Raw genomic sequence first — 15,638 nt, 5'->3', positions numbered from 1 at the left:
TTGTGGCTCAGCTGTTCCTAGACAATGTCTATCATCTGCATGTTCTGCCAACATCCATCATCTCTGATCACGACAAGATCTTCACCAGTCAGTTTTGGCAGGCTCTATTTAAGGTAGCTGGTACTTCTCTCCGCCTCAGCTCCTCATACCACCCGCAGACTGACGGACAAACAGAACGGGTAAATCAGTGCCTCGAGACCTTTCTCCGCTGTTTTGCTCACTCCTGCCCTTCCTAGTGGCATCGATGGTTGTCACTTGTGGAGTATTGGTACAATACCTCCTTCCATTCTGCATTGGGCAAGTCACCTTTTGAGGTCCTATATGGCTATACTCCTCGACACATGGGTCTGGATGTGGAATCGGTTGCTCCTGTCCCAGATTTGCAGTCTTGGCTTGCTGGTCGTAGACACATGCAGGAGCTCATCCAGCAACACTTGCTGCGTGCTCAGGGCCGCATAAAGTGTCAAGCCGACAAAGGTCGCTCAGAGCGCGTGTTTTCAGTGGGTGATAAGGTGTTCTTGAAGCTCCAACCCTATGTGCAGTCTTCTCTGTTGCGCCGCGCAAATCACAAGCTGCCATTTCGCTTCTTTGGGCCTTTCAAAATTCTCGAGAAGCTTGGACCTGTGGCTTACAAATTGGAGTTACCACCATCCTCAACTATTCACCCGGTTTTTCATGTGTCCCAGCTGAAGCTGTCTCCAGGTGCTCAACAGGTATCTGCTACTTTGCCATCTGACTTACAGACTTTCCAAGTCCCACTTCGTATTCTACACCGTCGCTGGACTTCGGGAGATCACCCCATGAAGCAGGGTCTCATACTCCACCGGAGTTGGCTACCTGGGAGCCGCTTGTCACTCTGTGACAGCAGTTTCCGCGTGCGCCGGCCTAGGGACATGCCGGCTCTGAAGACCCGGGGACTGTCAGCAGCTCTGGCCCGCGCGACATCTGAAGAAGAAGATGCTACTCCCAGCTTGGCTACCGGCCCACTTCCAATTAGGCCTAAGAGAGTCACGAAGCCCAGCTCTCGGGTGACTGGCCCATCCTGGATCAACTAGCAAACATAGTATAAGTAGCAAAGAGGATTGGGAGAGAGACATGAAAAGAAATATGTACAACCCTAAATTCAGTTTAATCATTCATGGTAGCTTTATCTGTGTAATTCTGTTCTTCCTGTATTCCTTCTTGCATCAGCGCCGTTGGGTGCTAACACAGCATTAGGCAGAGGACACCAGAGAAACAGCAGGCCCCGCACGCCGCGACACCAGCATGAGAGCGCCGAGCGCCGGACGCCGGAGCAGCCAGCCGATGACCGCCTACCTAAAGCGACGTTACGGCCACGGCCCTCGGCCCTCGGCTGCATCACCACTTCACCAGCACGCACGCGAGTGCGACCAACAGCGTCGTCCAAACGCAAACGCTCTGCTACAGCTGCGCCTGCGCGACATGCTCATGCTGCTCTGCACAGGGCGGGCGACCGGCCGGTGCATCGGTCTGTTCGACGAACGCCAGGCTTGGCAACAAGGAGAGCGGAGCCGGTTCCTCGTCTGATCTGGCCGCTGGATCGGACGAGGGAATCAGGGAATCGGGCGAGAATGACGCGTGATCGAATGAGGGAAAGCGATCGAATGACGTGCCAGTGGTTCCTGCAAGGATCAAGATCAATCCGTCGTGATCAATCATGCAAACGATCCTCCGGCAGCGTCGGATCGGATGCACGCACGCACCGCGGGGGGCAAGGCAAGGCAAAGCGACAGGCGTCACATGCGCCCGTGACCACCACCCCTTGGGAACGCGCTAGTCGTGCACCATCGGCGGCTTCCTCACCGCCCGAATCCCATTCTCCCAGCGCGGCCCATACGCATCCGGCATCTCCTCCTCCCTACCGGCCTGGGCGGTCCAGTATATATCGCTACACACACTTGGCCATCGCGAGCAGAGAAGCATCGACCACAGTCGACAGTCGACACGATGGCAAGTCCGTTGCTGTGCCTGGCCGCCTCGGCGCTGGCCGTAGTAGCCGTCCTCGTCTCCACGACAGAGGCGTGGCGCGCGACGCCGCCGCCGCTGCCGGTGCTGCCGATCCCGTCGGCGCCGCAGCTGAAGTGGCAGTGCCGCGAGGTGATCATGTTCTTCCACTTTGGCATGAACACATTCACGGACTCCGAGTGGGGCACGGGGTCGGAGGACCCGTCGCTGTTTCGCCCCGCGGGGCTCAACGCCACCCAGTGGATGGACGCGGCGCGCGCGGCGGGGGCCTCGCTCGTCATCCTCGTCGCCAAGCACCACGACGGGTTCTGCCTCTGGCCGTCCGAGTACACGGCCCACTCCGTGCGCGCCAGCCCCTGGCGCGGAGGCCGCGGCGACGTGGTCAGGGAGTTCGTGGACGCCGCCCGTGCGCGCGGCGTCGACGCCGGGCTCTACCTCTCGCCGTGGGACCGGCACGACGAGCGGTACGGCGAGGAGGTCGCGTACAACGAGTACTACGAGGCCCAGCTCCACGAGCTCCTCACCGGGTGAGTTCCGTTCCGAGCTGCTGCGCTAGCTCTCAATCTGCTCATGAGCCATGGCCGGCGGCGGCCATGCAAGCAAACAGAGCAGTCGCGTAGCAATTGTCACATTACATGATGATTCTGTGTGCAAATCAACTATCAAGGTAGGTACGGGAGCGTGTCGGAGATTTGGTTCGACGGCGCCAAGGGCAAGAACGCGACCAATATGACGTATCACTTCCAGGAGTGGTTCCAGGCGGTGAAGCAGCTGCAGCGCTCCATCAACATCTTCTCCGACGACGGGCCCGACGTCCGGTGGGTCGGCGACGAGAAGGGCTACGCCGGAACCACCTGCTGGTCCACCGTCAACCGCTCCATGATCACCATCGGCGAAGCCGGCATCGAGAAGTACGTGCAGTGCACACATATAATACGATATATGCTGACAAGAGCAGAGCATTCTCTGCCAATGGTGTCGATGGACTAAATATATTAGAACATCATGAACATGCATGATCCATTGTCGTGCGTGCGTGCAGGTACCTGAACGAGGGCGACCCACGGGGGCGCGATTGGGTGCCGCCGGAGTGTGACGTGTCGATCCGGACGGGCTGGTTCTGGCACAAGAACGAGACGGCCAAGCCGCTGAGTCAGCTGCTGGAGATCTACTACAACTCCGTGGGACGGAACTGCGTGCTCCTGCTCAACGCGCCGCCCAACTCCACTGGCCTGGTTGAGGACGCCGACATCGCGCGGCTGCGCGAGTTCGGGGCCGCCGTGGCCACCATCTTCAGCACGGACCTCGCCGCGGGCAGCGAGGCCAGGGCCAGCAGCGAGCGCGGCGCCGGGTTCGCGGCGCGCAACGTGCTGGACGGCCGCGACGACACGTACTGGGCGCCGACGGGCGAGGACGGGCGCCGGAACGGGTACTGGATCGAGCTGCGTCTGCGGCGGCCGGGGCCGGGCGCGCAGGCGTTCAACGTGGTGCGGATCCAGGAGCACGTGGCGCTGGGGCAGCGCGTGGAGCGGCACGCGGTGTACGTGGACGGCGCGCCCGTGGCCAACGGCACGACGGTGGGGCACAAGCGGCTGCACCGGCTGCCCCGCCCCGTCGCGGGCACGACGGTGCGGGTCTGGATCGCGGCGCGGCGTGGCCCGCCGCTGCTCTCGGCGGTGGGCCTCCACTACGACCCCTTCGTCGAGAAGGACACGATGTGACGTGGCGAGCGCGGCGCGCAAAGGGGGCATGATTGCTTGGTGTAGTAATGGTGGATTGGTGGTGCGTGGGAAGTCGGCGTCGTCCCAGCCCCAAGCGACGGAACCGCGACGTGCATGCGATGCGCGGCACCAGCACCACCAACGGCGCACCGGCGAGGAAAGCAGCGCTCTGTTTGCCGGTCGTTCTGGACTCTGTTGATGGGAACCCGGAACCGCATCATAAAGCGGCATTGCCGGGAGTCTGGCTACTGCACGACCATATGTTTTATACAATTTTAATACATGATTTTTTTACATCATAAGATTAAGATCCAACAGTCTACATCCTTCTACAATCACAAGATCACAGATCCACAAATCACAAATCACATATCACAGAAAACAATTTTTTTCTATGAAAGGATAAATTACAGAGCGGTTGGTTCCATTGTCTGCCCGTTCGTCATGGGTCGTCGCGTCGTGGAGCCTTGGCCAGGTGCGATTCGTGTTCGCGTTCGCGTCCTCTCTCTCCCTCTGGGCCTCACCTGACACGACCACGCGCATACCTGGAAGGTCGCCCCGCCTGGGACATGGCTTGGCAGATCTGACAGACGCAGATAAACCGAGGTAACGATCCGGTGGACTAAAAATTCATATGTTTTTTTTTTGTGCTAAAACACATGTGCTGTTATATAGCATTTCTGTTGCCGTTCCGTTTGGATGGATTCATGGCTGGGTCTGTTTCTTGCTGCAAATAATTGTTGGGTGCCAGTTTCGTTCCGCTAAAGGGTACCCTCGTTTTGTTTTTCGTGCCGTGATGGTCAGTCGTTCACCGGCGCGTCGTCTAAGAAACGTGGCACGGCCTATAGCGATGAACGCAAATGATTGGCCTTGCATGGCCAGTCGACGTCGTCGTGCTCGTGCACCGCATGGCAAACGGCGCAAGGCCGAGTGACAAAGCGACGCGTTCGTGTCGGTTGGGTTGGTGCGTTGGTCGAGGGTCGAGGCCCAGCCCTTCGTGGCGAGAACGCCATTGTTGATAGCTGAAGCCTCGTTTCGGGGATTTGACGAAATTATTCTAGTGAATGTGATGAAATCCGTAGGACGATTCGTTCAGCGTGAAGATACCCTTGGCATGCTCCCCGTGCTGTTTGTTACCAGTACTATCTTATAAAGCGAGCGGTTTCTCCTAGGTTTGATCACTCGTGCCACAAGTTCAGGCAAGTACAATAATAGTCTTAAGGACAAGCTAATCGTTACTTTTGCTCATGTGAAGGAAATGGATGAGAGCAACAGCCTCACAGGAGCTTATGTAGTGGCATGGTGGACCAAGATATAGTAAGTATATGTGAGAAATACAAAAGAGAATATAAAATATGGTACCATATAATAAAAAAATTGAGTAAAATCCACATCCCGGTCTCTAAACAAAACGTCTGGACGCAGACAGAAATAGCAACTATATACTTTCTGACCACAGGAGACCAAATCTGCACCCATGTCAAGTTCAAACAATACATATATAGCGTTACTTAATAACATAAATGTTGATTTCGAGTACATAAAAAACGTACACTCTTGCGTTGGCCAAAATGAGTGTCGTATTCTCGTTGACGAACACTAACAAATAAACAAAAGCCGATACAATTGCAGCCAAAACTGAGACTATTCCCTCCCCCTCTTCCTCAAAACTACGTCAAACACAACATAGTTCTCTGAAATGTCCATTAGAAGACTGCAGTAGCTTCTAATTCCTCCTGTTAAATCTGTTGCCACCGCCTCCCCTCCCAGAAAACCCTCTGCCACCTCCTCCTCTGCCTCTGCCTCTGCCATCACCACCGAAGCTGCCTCCATGGCCACCACCAGAGAATCTCCCGCCTCCACGGCCAAATCTTCCTCCGCCAGAGTTGCCTCTTGACTGCTCCTTCTCTTGCAAGGGTGGCAGTTGCTTGACTTCATCAATTGTCACCTGTGCGGCATTCTCCGAAGCTGCAAGATCATGTAGTGTTTAGAGTGGAGCCCCGTATGCAATAAGCTATCATAGTTGGATTTTAGAAAATAGTACAACGACACTTCAACTGCCTTATTTGAATTGCATAATAAGAAAATGGATTCCAGGGATTTTACACAGCAGTAAAATATTTTCATGCTTAAACCAGTCGATAATTATTTGACGAACAAGAGAAGGTCCATTATACCTTGAATGTAGTCTTCAACATCTGCTGCAGGAACATCAAATACAACCCCTGTTCCATCAGTAGTGAGGCTTGCACCCTTTACATCTGCAAGTTTCTCTTCTGGCATGAACCTTTTCAATATAGTAAAAGCAAACCTGCAGGCAGAAAAGGATATCCATTTAATCAAAAGATCAGAGGACCCTCATGAACCAGAAGCATAAATTACCAGCCACTTACCCAGGTGACCACATCGGTCTGCCAGTTTGAAGATGTAGTGTAGTGTAATCCTCCATGGAAGATAACAATGATCTTTTCTTTATGTCCGTGTAACCCTAAGGTACATATTTCTGTTAGTTACAACTGCCAGTATCTAGAGCAGGGCAGAAACCTGGAAATGTAGAACGAGAAAGCAACTTACAACTGCCTTTGCAAGTGCTTTGGCAAGCAAATCAGCTGCAGACAGACTGGAAGAGCTTAGCAACTGCTCTGCTTGCTGCCTGAAGACAGGAATAACACTGCACGACACCCATCCACATGCTTAATGACAAACCAATAAGCAAAAGGAGCATGCTTGTCCTAAAATGATCATGGAAATATCTTACCTGTCTGACACACTCGCAATGGCATCCGCAGCTTCACTGCCAGCAGATTGTGCTACATCAGTAGGTTGTGGCGCAGAGATATGCTCAAACTTAACCCCCGACTCCCTTTCTAGTCTGCTCACACTGTGCTTATATCTGGGCTCATAAAGCATGACAGCAACACCAGTATTACCTGAAAATCAAATGGTCGCATTAAAGGTAGCAATTGTAAACAATACTTCACACAAATAAGCATCATAATATTTAGCATACCTGCTCTCCCTGTCCGACCAGACCGGTGTATGTAAGCTTCAACGTCACGGGGAGGTTCACACTGTTAGTTTTAAATGCAAACGGTAAGTAGTTAATCAAGCAAAGGCCTGCGTACAACATTTTTTTGGAGACCAAGCCTAGCTATTAGAAATTACTGAACTGCAAAACAAGCCATACCTGAATGATAAGCTGCACATCATTAATATCCAGACCACGAGCCGCCACATTTGTAGCAACCAAAACTTGGAACTTCCCACTACGGAATCCAGCAAGAATGACCTAAATCATCCAAAAACACATCAAATATCTGCACCTTACTTGCAACTATTACAACAGTGTGAATAGTCGGGCAGATCAATAAAAAAGATTGACAAACAAAATTTAAAACTGAGTATAACAGTTGATAGTGTTGAATTATAAAGAATGGAGTTCAGCTGCATAAAGGATTAGAACAACATTTCTGATTTTTTAATGGTATATACATTAAATGTCAGTAGTATTACACGTTAGCATGAATTATAAACACAGTACGCACATGCCAATAACATTCAGAAAGAAATGTTATACAGACAGTATTGCAGATTAGTCAATTATATTATCATATTGACATGTGATCAAAGAAAAAATTCACATACTTCACGCTGAGCTTGCACAACATCTCCATGCAAGGCACGGGATCCAGGAATCAAACCAGAAAGCTCTGATGCAGAATCCTTCGTCTCAGTGAAGATAATGGTTCGGCCTCCACTGAAGCAAAGAAAAGTTTAGCAAAATCAACTAAAATCAAACAGCATACTGAAAAATGATGACCATCAATGGGTAGTACATACTGGCTATAGCATCGGATAATGTCTGGAATAACTTGTGCCCTTGCTGCCTTGTTACAAGGAAGAGCAAGGTGCTTAACAGATGCACTGGCCTTCAGTTTCTCATTACCGACAAGATCAACTGTTTTCCTGTCAACTTTCAGAAACCTCATAGAGAGCTATGATAATTCCGAAACACATTGTCAGTTCACAGAAATGCTGGAAAGATATTTAAAATAGGAAAGTCCTATAAAAAACGATCTTACCTTATTCACCCAATCTGGCAGAGTGGCACTAAACAGAAGTGTCTGTACTTTGGTAGCATCTTCTACCTTGCCTGATCATATATAAGAGGGAGTGATTAAATATATCAAACAGAAAGTTAACCAACGCTGTTAAATGCTCCATTTGAAAACCATGTTAATTGATGCATTTAAAAATTAGAAAGTGAGTAGTAAATAAAAAGGTATATAAAGAAAATAGTTGGCTCATTTGTACTAATATATATTCTCAAAAATGAAACATTAGTATATAAGAACCTACAATACATAGAAACTGACAAATGAACATACCAAGAATGAGCTCGACATCATCAACAAAGCCCATGTTAAGCATCTCATCAGCTTCATCAAGGACACGGAATTTCAAAGATTTCAAATTGAGAGTTCCTTTTACAATGAAATCCTGCACAAGTAATGTAGCACACATAAGAGAAGGAGAAAATGAGCTCACAATGCAATGGGATGGAGATACAACAAAGACAAGATAATCACCTTGACACGACCAGGAGTTCCAACAACAATGTCCACACCTCTTCTCAATGCCATTTCTTGTGGACGATAAGGAGACCCCCCATACACACAACATGCAGAAAGCCCAAATGTTGCACCATAAAACTCAAAGTCGGCATGCACCTGAAATTCATTTTAAAGATGCATTTATGACCAAAAAAACATGTACAAAAGAATCCAATCTCTTGAATCAGATATGGATACAACTTTTTACCTGATTGGCCAGCTCTCTTGTTGGTAGCAGAACCAGAACACTTGGGGTCCTGCCATGTTCAGTTCGTCTAGATGCCTTGTTTGCCCCATTAACCAAAGACTCCAATATGGGCAAGACAAAAGCCAAAGTTTTTCCCTGTAGGAAATAACACTTCTGTCATACAGGTTTTCAGTGAAACATATACTATAGAAGAGCAATGGTGTTGCTCATCGCCACCACTTGTCAAGTATCTCATAACGAGAAATTCAGGGGATTTTTTTGCAAATATTTTCATCCAGTACTACATAATCATAATTCTATACTGAATTGAAGGGTTAGCTAACTGTCAGAAACAGCCATTCACCACCAAGCTATCGTATGCATTACTACTGTTCAAGCAGAGCAAAACAATGCGACCATCTGCTGTTCAAAATCAACAGGTACCATAATTCTACTGGAATTCATACAGATACAGAAAAGTTTCCATATCGCTCACCAAGCATTGCATTCAAGTATACGGGCAGGAACACAGCCTATCAATTCAAAGAGTTGTACATGCTAAGTAATAAGGACACCACCTTGTAAATCAACCAAACTAATCACAATTCGGAACTGCTGCTCACCTGACCGGTGCGCGCTCGGCCAACCAAGTCGCTGCCGTCGAGTACGAGGTCGAAAGTGGTGGCCTGGATGGGGAACAGCGCCTTGATCCCCTTGGACCTGAGGCTCTGCCTCAGCGGCTCCGATATCCTGAAGTTCGTCAGCGCGTTCGGGTCCGCGGGGTCCTCGTCGCTGCTGGCCGTGATCTCGCCGTCGTCATCTGAGGCTGAAGACGAGACCTCGGCATTCTTCTTCGTCTTCTCCTTCTTCGCCTTCTTCGGGGCGGGGGCTGTCTCCTCGGAGCTGGTGCTGCTCTTCTCCTCCTCGTCAGAGGACGAGGCCGACGGGGGCGGAGGGGACGGCTCCTTCGCGTTCCGCTTCTTCTCCTTCTTCTCTTTCTTCTTGGCCGAAGCGGCCTCCGCCTCCGCCTCCGCGGCGGCGGCGGCCTTGAGCTGCTTGCGCTTGGCCTTCTTGGAGGCAGAGTCGTCGACAGCCATGGGCCCCACGGCAGCGGCGAGGGCGGGAGACATCACAGGGTAACGGGCGGTGGCTGCTGGTAGGGGCGTTGAGGGCTGGCGGCTGCGAGGGGAAGGCGCAACCGGAAAAGAGGGGGGGAGGTTTCGAGTACTTGTAGGTATGCTGCAGAAACCCTAGTGCAGCGCGTGAGGGGCACGTGACCGAGCGCGGGAGCGCTTCGAGTGCTGACGTGGCCACTGATATTTTGGACCGTGCATTCACGGACGGGCCCACGTTACACGGAGCAGTTCCGTAGCGCTGAGCCGCTGACGTTACACGGAGCAGTCCGCGTGTAAAAGCCGGCTGGCCCCGGACCCGGACACGCTGCACCCCAAAAATGACCCGTGTCTGCTTGCGTGCCTTGCGTTGCGTGGACGGTTTTTTTTCCGCGTGGACGGCCCCGGATATCATGTGCTGCTTTAGGCCCCATTCGGGTAGCACTGTCCCGGCCGGAACGTTTCCCACGCTTTGTAGAAGGAAGCTAGAGACTGGAATCCTTCCCCACCAAACCGAATGAGGCCTCAGGGAAAAAGTAGGATGCGAATCGGCCACCGTGTCTCTGTATATACATGTTGCTATATATCCCGTCAACACGAACTGACCGTGTGTTTAGGAGATTCTTCGCAGACTACGCATGCGGATGGTGGTTCCCACGCTTGCTGCTTTTTCATCTCCACCGTGCGCAGTTGGATCGTGTTGATCGGATAGATAGCAAATATTCATAGCATGTATGCATGAATGCACAATGAATACTGTTTGCATCTCTCTTTTTTTTCCATGCTTTGTGCCTTGGACTCATCATTGTCACCATTAGGGCTTCTTCAACTCACCCCGGTGGCATGCTGCCATAACTTCTCCCTTCGTACTCATAAAGGAAGACGTTTTGGGCTCTTGGCCCGTTTCTCAAAGGAGTCGTTCTGTCGAAATATGCGGCTCCATCTGGTATCCATGATGTAGATGCGGTAGACGTGCGCGTAATGGAACCGATGGGACACAGCGCGGACGCGATTAGACAGTTCGCCGTCTGGTGACGTACCAGTCCTGGTCTTGGTTATGTATGAGAATATACGTCTATTGGCCCTGCCCTTATATACTCGAAGGGACCAGAAAGTATCCTATTTACTTTACAAGCTCAGCAAGCGCGCCGTCTGTCGGGTCGCATTCGGATGGTGCGGCCCATGTACCATCTTGTGGTACCCGGGGGTATATCCCCCACAGCTAGTCCCCGAGCGCCATGTATTCTGATGCGACACACCGTTTCAACCTTCTCCGAACAGTGAGGCTTGAGTTCTTGACATCTCCGACCACCGTTGTCGCCGAAGAAGTAGGTTGTCCGAAGAATGTATGGTGCTCTTAAGAAGAAAGAAAAAGATTTCCGTCTCGGGAAGTGTGCCCACTTGTATTTCTGAAAAGAAATGTAAGTGCGTCTTGAAGCGTAGCATCCTTGATCATCAGAGGCGTAGTGGTCGAAAAACAAGCACATTCACCGCAAGGTGAAGTGTGCCCACTTAGTCCCCGAGCCTGGTAGTATGTGACGTAGGCACGTGGTGCCAGGGTCTAAAAAGAATTCCCAGTTAAGTTGTTTATACTCAATCGTCGTACAGGCGATACGAGATGTACCGGCAGGTGCATCGTACCGATGTAGTCCCCGAGCTTGCTGGAAGACGAGGTATGAGCCTTGTAGCAAGGTCTAAACGAGAAAGAATATCCCAACTGTATGTGAGTCGTCAGTCGCATGTAGTTGAAACGCAAAGTCCCCGAGCTATGGTCGGAGAGTGGTCAAGGCAGTCCCCGAGCATAGGTCGAGGAGCGAGTGACGAAGTCCTCAAGCTGTGGTCGGAGAGTGGTCGAGGCAGTCCCCGAGCACAGGTCGAGGAGCGAGCGACGAAGTCCCCGAGCCATGGTCGGAGAGTGATCGACGCAGTCCCCGAGCATAGGTCGAGGAGCGAGCGACGAAGTCCCCGAGCTGTGGTCGGAGAGTGGTCGAGGCAGTCCCCGAGCACAGGTCAAGGAGCGAGCGACGAAGTCCCCGAGCCATGGTCGGAGAGTGCTCGACGCAGTCCCCGAGCACAGGTCGAGGAGCGAGCGACGAAGTCCCCGAGCCGTGGTCGGAGAATGATCGAGGCAGTCCTTGAGCACAGGTCAAGGAGCGAGCGACGAAGTTCCCGAGCCGTGGTCGGAGAGTGATCGAGGCAGCCCCCGAGCGTAGGTCAAGAAGCGAGCGACGAAGTCCCCGAGCCGTGGTCGGAGAGTGATCGAGGCAGCCCCCGAGCGTAGGTCAAGAAGCGAGCGACGAAGTCCCCGAGCATAGCTCGAAATTACTGCAATATAAATATATAGAATGGTAGTACATGATGTACAAAATAATAAATTATGGAGAAAAAATCAGCAGTGAAGAAATAGCGTATGACGCTCAGCAGTCATTTGCAAATGAGCATGATGTGATAAAGCAGTTGGTGCTTTGTAAACATCAGTGTTAATATGAAGTTTGTGTTTATACTTAATATGAATCGTCCGACCAGTTAGTATGTAGCTGAGCCTCCAGCCCTAGCTAGCCCGTTAACCATAACGCGGGGCGCGGAGCCCGTGCACGTGTAGGAAGAACAAAGCGTTGCTAAGGAGCCGCTGCCGACCACCCATAACGCAGAGGGCAGACGCTCGTGCATGTGTAGGGAGGAGCCAGAGACAGGGCCGCCTCTGGAGGCATCGAGCGTCAACATGACTGGTCGAGGATTTGCATTAAGTATAGATGTATGTTATATTTAAGACGGTATACATGGACAAATGTTATTTGAAGAATAATCATGACGAGGACGTTGTGGAGAAACGTCGTAATGAAAATTGTGTTAAATATAAATATTAGAAGTTTACTTATCTTGATAGAAATCTGGTCGGCGGCGATAAAGTTGTCCGGTCCTCAAGCTTTCCGACTTGTCGTCACGACGATGGTCGCGGTTGTCGTAGCGCCGTTCTTCGCGGCGATCTTCATTGCGACGTGGTCTGGTGATCGAGGTGGTCGGAGCTCGGTGGAGCCGCTCGGGACATGGTCGACGTGGTCTGTGGTCGGAGTTCGGCGGAGCTGCTCGGGACGTGGTCGACGTGGTCTGGTGGTCGAGGTGGTTGGAGTTCGACGGAGCTGCTCGGGACGTGGTCGACGTGGTCTGGTGGTCGAGGTGGTCGAAGCTCGACGGAGGCCATCGAGCGGTGACGACGAGTCGACGGCGAGGGACATCGGCGAAGACCGTCGAGCGGTGACGACGAGTCGACGGCGAGGGACATCGGCGAAGGCCGTCGAGCGGTGACGATGAATCGACGGCGAGGGACGTCAGCGAAGGATATCGGCGAAGGCCGCTGAGCGGTGACGACGAGTCGACGGCGAGGGACATCGGCGAAGGCCGTCGAGCGGTGACGATGAATCGACGGCGAGGGACGTCAGCGAAGGATATCGGCGAAGGCCGCCGAGCGGTGACGACGAGTCGACGGCGAGGGACGTCGGCGAACGATGTCAGCGAAGGCCGCCGAGCGGTGATGACGAGTCGACGGCGAGAGACGTCGGCGAAGGATGTCGGCGAAGGCCGCCGAGCAGTGACGACGAGTCGACGGCGAGGGACGTCGGCGAACGATGTCAGCGAAGGTCGCCGAGCGGTGATGACGAGTCGACGGCGAGAGACGTCGGCGAAGGCCGTCGAGCGGTGACGACGAGTCGACGGCGAGGGACATCGGCGAAGGCTGATGAGGGCAGCGACGGCGAGTGGTCGGCGAGGGCTGACGAGAGCAGCAACGGCGAGTCGTCGACGAGGGCCAACCAGAGTAGCGGCGGCTAGTCGTCGACGAGGGCTGACGAGAGCATCGGCGGCGAGTTGTCGACGAGGGCCAACCAGAGCAGCGACGGCTAGTCGTCGATGAGGGCTAACCAGAGCAGCGGCGGCTAGTCGTCGACGAGGGCTGAGGAGAGCAGCGACGGCGAGTTGTTGGTGAAGACGACCTCGGAGGTGGTTCCGAGATCGGATCTGCTGTCGCAGGGGCTGGTGTAGCAGCGATGAATCGTTGTCGTGGACCGGGATGGATCTCCACGAGATTGACGATGAGAACGCGTTGTTGATTTGAGGTCCATCTGGCTCGCCATGGATCAAGCGCACACCCCCTACCTGGCGCGCCACTGTCGACAAAATATGGTCGGCAGTCCATCTAGGGGTATGCCCATGATGGTAGATTGTCGGTAGACGGTGCGCGTAATCAGGAACCAGATGGTGACACAAGGCGCAGAGACAGCGATTTAGACAAGTTCGGGCCGTCTAGTCGACGTAATACCCTACGTCCTGTGTCTTTGGTGTATTGTATTGAGATATATACTGTCTAATCTGTCCTCTAGGGGACCCTTGCCCCTCCTTATATACTCCGAAGGGACAAGGTTACAAGTAAAGTATCCTATTTGGTACTATTACAATGTCTTGCGGTGCACGCCAAGCAGCGCCGTGCACGTCTTGATCTCACGGGTCAGGCCACTTCGGATGGTGCGGCCCATGTACCATCTTGTGGTACCCGGGGGTATATCCCCCACACGCTCGGAGGGGAGAAGTTGGACGCGATTGCCCCTGCGTTTCGGCTTCTGTCTGCAGTAATTAGGCGCTCGCAATCCACCGCATTGATCTCGCCTCTTCGTTTCACTCGCCACCGCACGGTCGCTTCAATTTCCTTCCTCACGCCGCACGCTCGCTTTTCTTCTTCGTCGCGCGCCTTCCTTCCTCGCCGCTCGCCGCACGTCTTCGTCGCCCTCGCGCCGTGCCTTCCTTCCTCGCCACAAGAACATTAGCCTAGGGATGTAATTCTCGTTTTTACAAGTGCGATGTGGTTCATCTTCCTCGGGTAGCAAGTAATATTTTTTAGATTTTTGAGAGAGGTAGAACCATTTTTCATCAATGAACACAAAATCAAAAAAATCCTTAAATCTTGGATCACCAAGCAAACCCTGCTCAATCATGTCAACACACCACTTCAACCTAGTCTTCTTGTTAGCATCTGTGAGGTATGGTTTGATGCTACTAGAGTGACGCCTAAGCAAACATTTTTTCAAATACCTTTGTATCCTAGCTTTGCTCATACCAAGTTTACTAGACACATCTTCTATGGTCATTCTTTGTTTGAGATGAATGTTGCGCAATTGTTCCAAATCAAGAGGGACTACCTTGCGGCCACATCTACCCTTCTTTTTACTTGCAACCACAACAGGAATATCATGAGCAAGTTGGTGTTTACCTCGCTTCCATAAGTGTTGAACTGACCGAATATGCACTCCAAATTGATCAGCAACAATTCTTGTATCCTTCTTGCCTAGTGTCCCATTCTTGCTTCTAGCCAACAATGCTTGGTATACTTGTCTTGTGACTTCTTCTGTCATGTTCTTCCTTCTACGGTGTACTTCAATGGGAACCTCAACATCTTGTTCTATTAAAAAAAAGAATATTCTTCTTGTTAGCCACAGATTACATAAAAAATAATCAAAAAAGGAAAGAACAAACTGAAAAAAATACCAGCGAGGTTTTGTATGTAATCAAAGTCAACCGCACCATATTCATCTAATGGCAAGTTCAAATCAAATCCTGTCCAAAAAATGAAACAAAAAATCAGAAAAGATGACGCTTGAGGAAAACAACAAACTCAAACAAGAGAGGTGATTACCATTGTCGTTGCCGGACTCCAATATTGGCTCGTTGAGATCGAAGGCAAGATTGCCGTTGTCATGTTCTTCTAAGCGAACGTTCAGATCAAAGGCAGCAACTCTGGGATCAGCCATTGCATGCGGTAGTGAAGAGAAGAGAGGGAAAGTGAGGAGATGAAGCACGGTAATGGAAAGAGAAGAGGCCGGGGAAAGACTCTGTTAAAATAGGCACGGTGGAACACAAAACGTCAGAGCTATCGAGCGCAAAAATTAGAATCCCATGGCGCCACCGCAAAATCGTTTGCACGTGAAAAACCAACGAAAACATGGCGCCTAAAACGCCTAGAAACGCGAGC

General features: G+C 51.7%; 3 protein-coding genes across 3 annotated transcripts; 1 reads left to right on the top strand and 2 right to left on the bottom strand.

The window, feature by feature from the left end:
- The first annotated feature begins 1,768 nt into the window (after window positions 1-1,768).
- Window positions 1,769-3,980, top strand: LOC136552147 (alpha-L-fucosidase 1-like). The gene is made up of 3 exons (XM_066543685.1): window positions 1,769-2,513; window positions 2,658-2,897; window positions 3,029-3,980. Exons 1-3 carry the CDS (start codon window positions 1,969-1,971, stop codon window positions 3,705-3,707), a joined length of 1,464 nt encoding a protein of 487 aa, XP_066399782.1. The 5' UTR covers window positions 1,769-1,968; the 3' UTR covers window positions 3,708-3,980.
- Window positions 3,981-5,129: 1,149 nt separating this feature from the next.
- On the bottom strand, window positions 5,130-9,725 carry LOC136552144 (DEAD-box ATP-dependent RNA helicase 7-like). The gene is made up of 14 exons (XM_066543684.1): window positions 9,131-9,725; window positions 8,529-8,663; window positions 8,297-8,437; window positions 8,096-8,207; window positions 7,790-7,860; window positions 7,548-7,702; window positions 7,353-7,464; window positions 6,895-6,996; window positions 6,718-6,778; window positions 6,466-6,637; window positions 6,282-6,378; window positions 6,101-6,195; window positions 5,885-6,018; window positions 5,130-5,675 (listed from the first exon to the last, which is right to left on the bottom strand). Exons 1-14 carry the CDS (start codon window positions 9,635-9,637, stop codon window positions 5,434-5,436), a joined length of 2,136 nt encoding a protein of 711 aa, XP_066399781.1. The 5' UTR covers window positions 9,638-9,725; the 3' UTR covers window positions 5,130-5,433.
- A 3,826-nt stretch (window positions 9,726-13,551) lies between these two features.
- Window positions 13,552-15,417, bottom strand: LOC136548830 (uncharacterized). The gene is made up of 4 exons (XM_066540211.1): window positions 15,303-15,417; window positions 15,143-15,223; window positions 14,702-15,041; window positions 13,552-13,633 (listed from the first exon to the last, which is right to left on the bottom strand). Exons 1-4 carry the CDS (start codon window positions 15,415-15,417, stop codon window positions 13,552-13,554), a joined length of 618 nt encoding a protein of 205 aa, XP_066396308.1.
- Between the last annotated feature and the right edge of the window lie 221 nt (window positions 15,418-15,638).

The sequence above is a fragment of the Miscanthus floridulus genome, chromosome 4, assembly GCF_019320115.1.
Source record: "Miscanthus floridulus cultivar M001 chromosome 4, ASM1932011v1, whole genome shotgun sequence".
NCBI lineage: Eukaryota > Viridiplantae > Streptophyta > Magnoliopsida > Poales > Poaceae > Miscanthus > Miscanthus floridulus.
The sequence above is the reverse complement of the archived record's forward strand: the minus strand, read 5'-3'. Positions and strand labels throughout refer to the sequence as shown.

What these genes read in the sequence shown, in the direction of transcription:
- LOC136552147 (XM_066543685.1), top strand. Translation starts at nt 1,969, where the DNA reads ATGGCAAGTCCGTTGCTGTGCCTGGCCGCCTCGGCGCTGGCCGTAGTA. An exon ending in CTCCACGAGCTCCTCACCGG is followed by an intron (nt 2,514 to 2,657) that starts GTGAGTTCCGTT and finishes CTATCAAGGTAG; the next exon opens with GTACGGGAGCGTGTCGGAGA. An exon ending in GGCGAAGCCGGCATCGAGAA is followed by an intron (nt 2,898 to 3,028) that starts GTACGTGCAGTG and finishes GCGTGCGTGCAG; the next exon opens with GTACCTGAACGAGGGCGACC.
- LOC136552144 (XM_066543684.1), bottom strand. Translation starts at nt 9,637, where the DNA reads ATGTCTCCCGCCCTCGCCGCTGCCGTGGGGCCCATGGCTGTCGACGAC. An exon ending in GCCGAGCGCGCACCGGTCAG is followed by an intron (nt 8,664 to 9,130) that starts GTGAGCAGCAGT and finishes TATTTCCTACAG; the next exon opens with GGAAAAACTTTGGCTTTTGT. An exon ending in ATTATCCGATGCTATAGCCA is followed by an intron (nt 7,465 to 7,547) that starts GTATGTACTACC and finishes TCTTTGCTTCAG; the next exon opens with TGGAGGCCGAACCATTATCT.
- LOC136548830 (XM_066540211.1), bottom strand. Translation starts at nt 15,417, where the DNA reads ATGGCTGATCCCAGAGTTGCTGCCTTTGATCTGAACGTTCGCTTAGAA. An exon ending in GGAGTCCGGCAACGACAATG is followed by an intron (nt 15,224 to 15,302) that starts GTAATCACCTCT and finishes TTTTTTGGACAG; the next exon opens with GATTTGATTTGAACTTGCCA. An exon ending in AGCAAAGCTAGGATACAAAG is followed by an intron (nt 13,634 to 14,701) that starts GTATTTGAAAAA and finishes CTGCGACAGCAG; the next exon opens with ATCCGATCTCGGAACCACCT.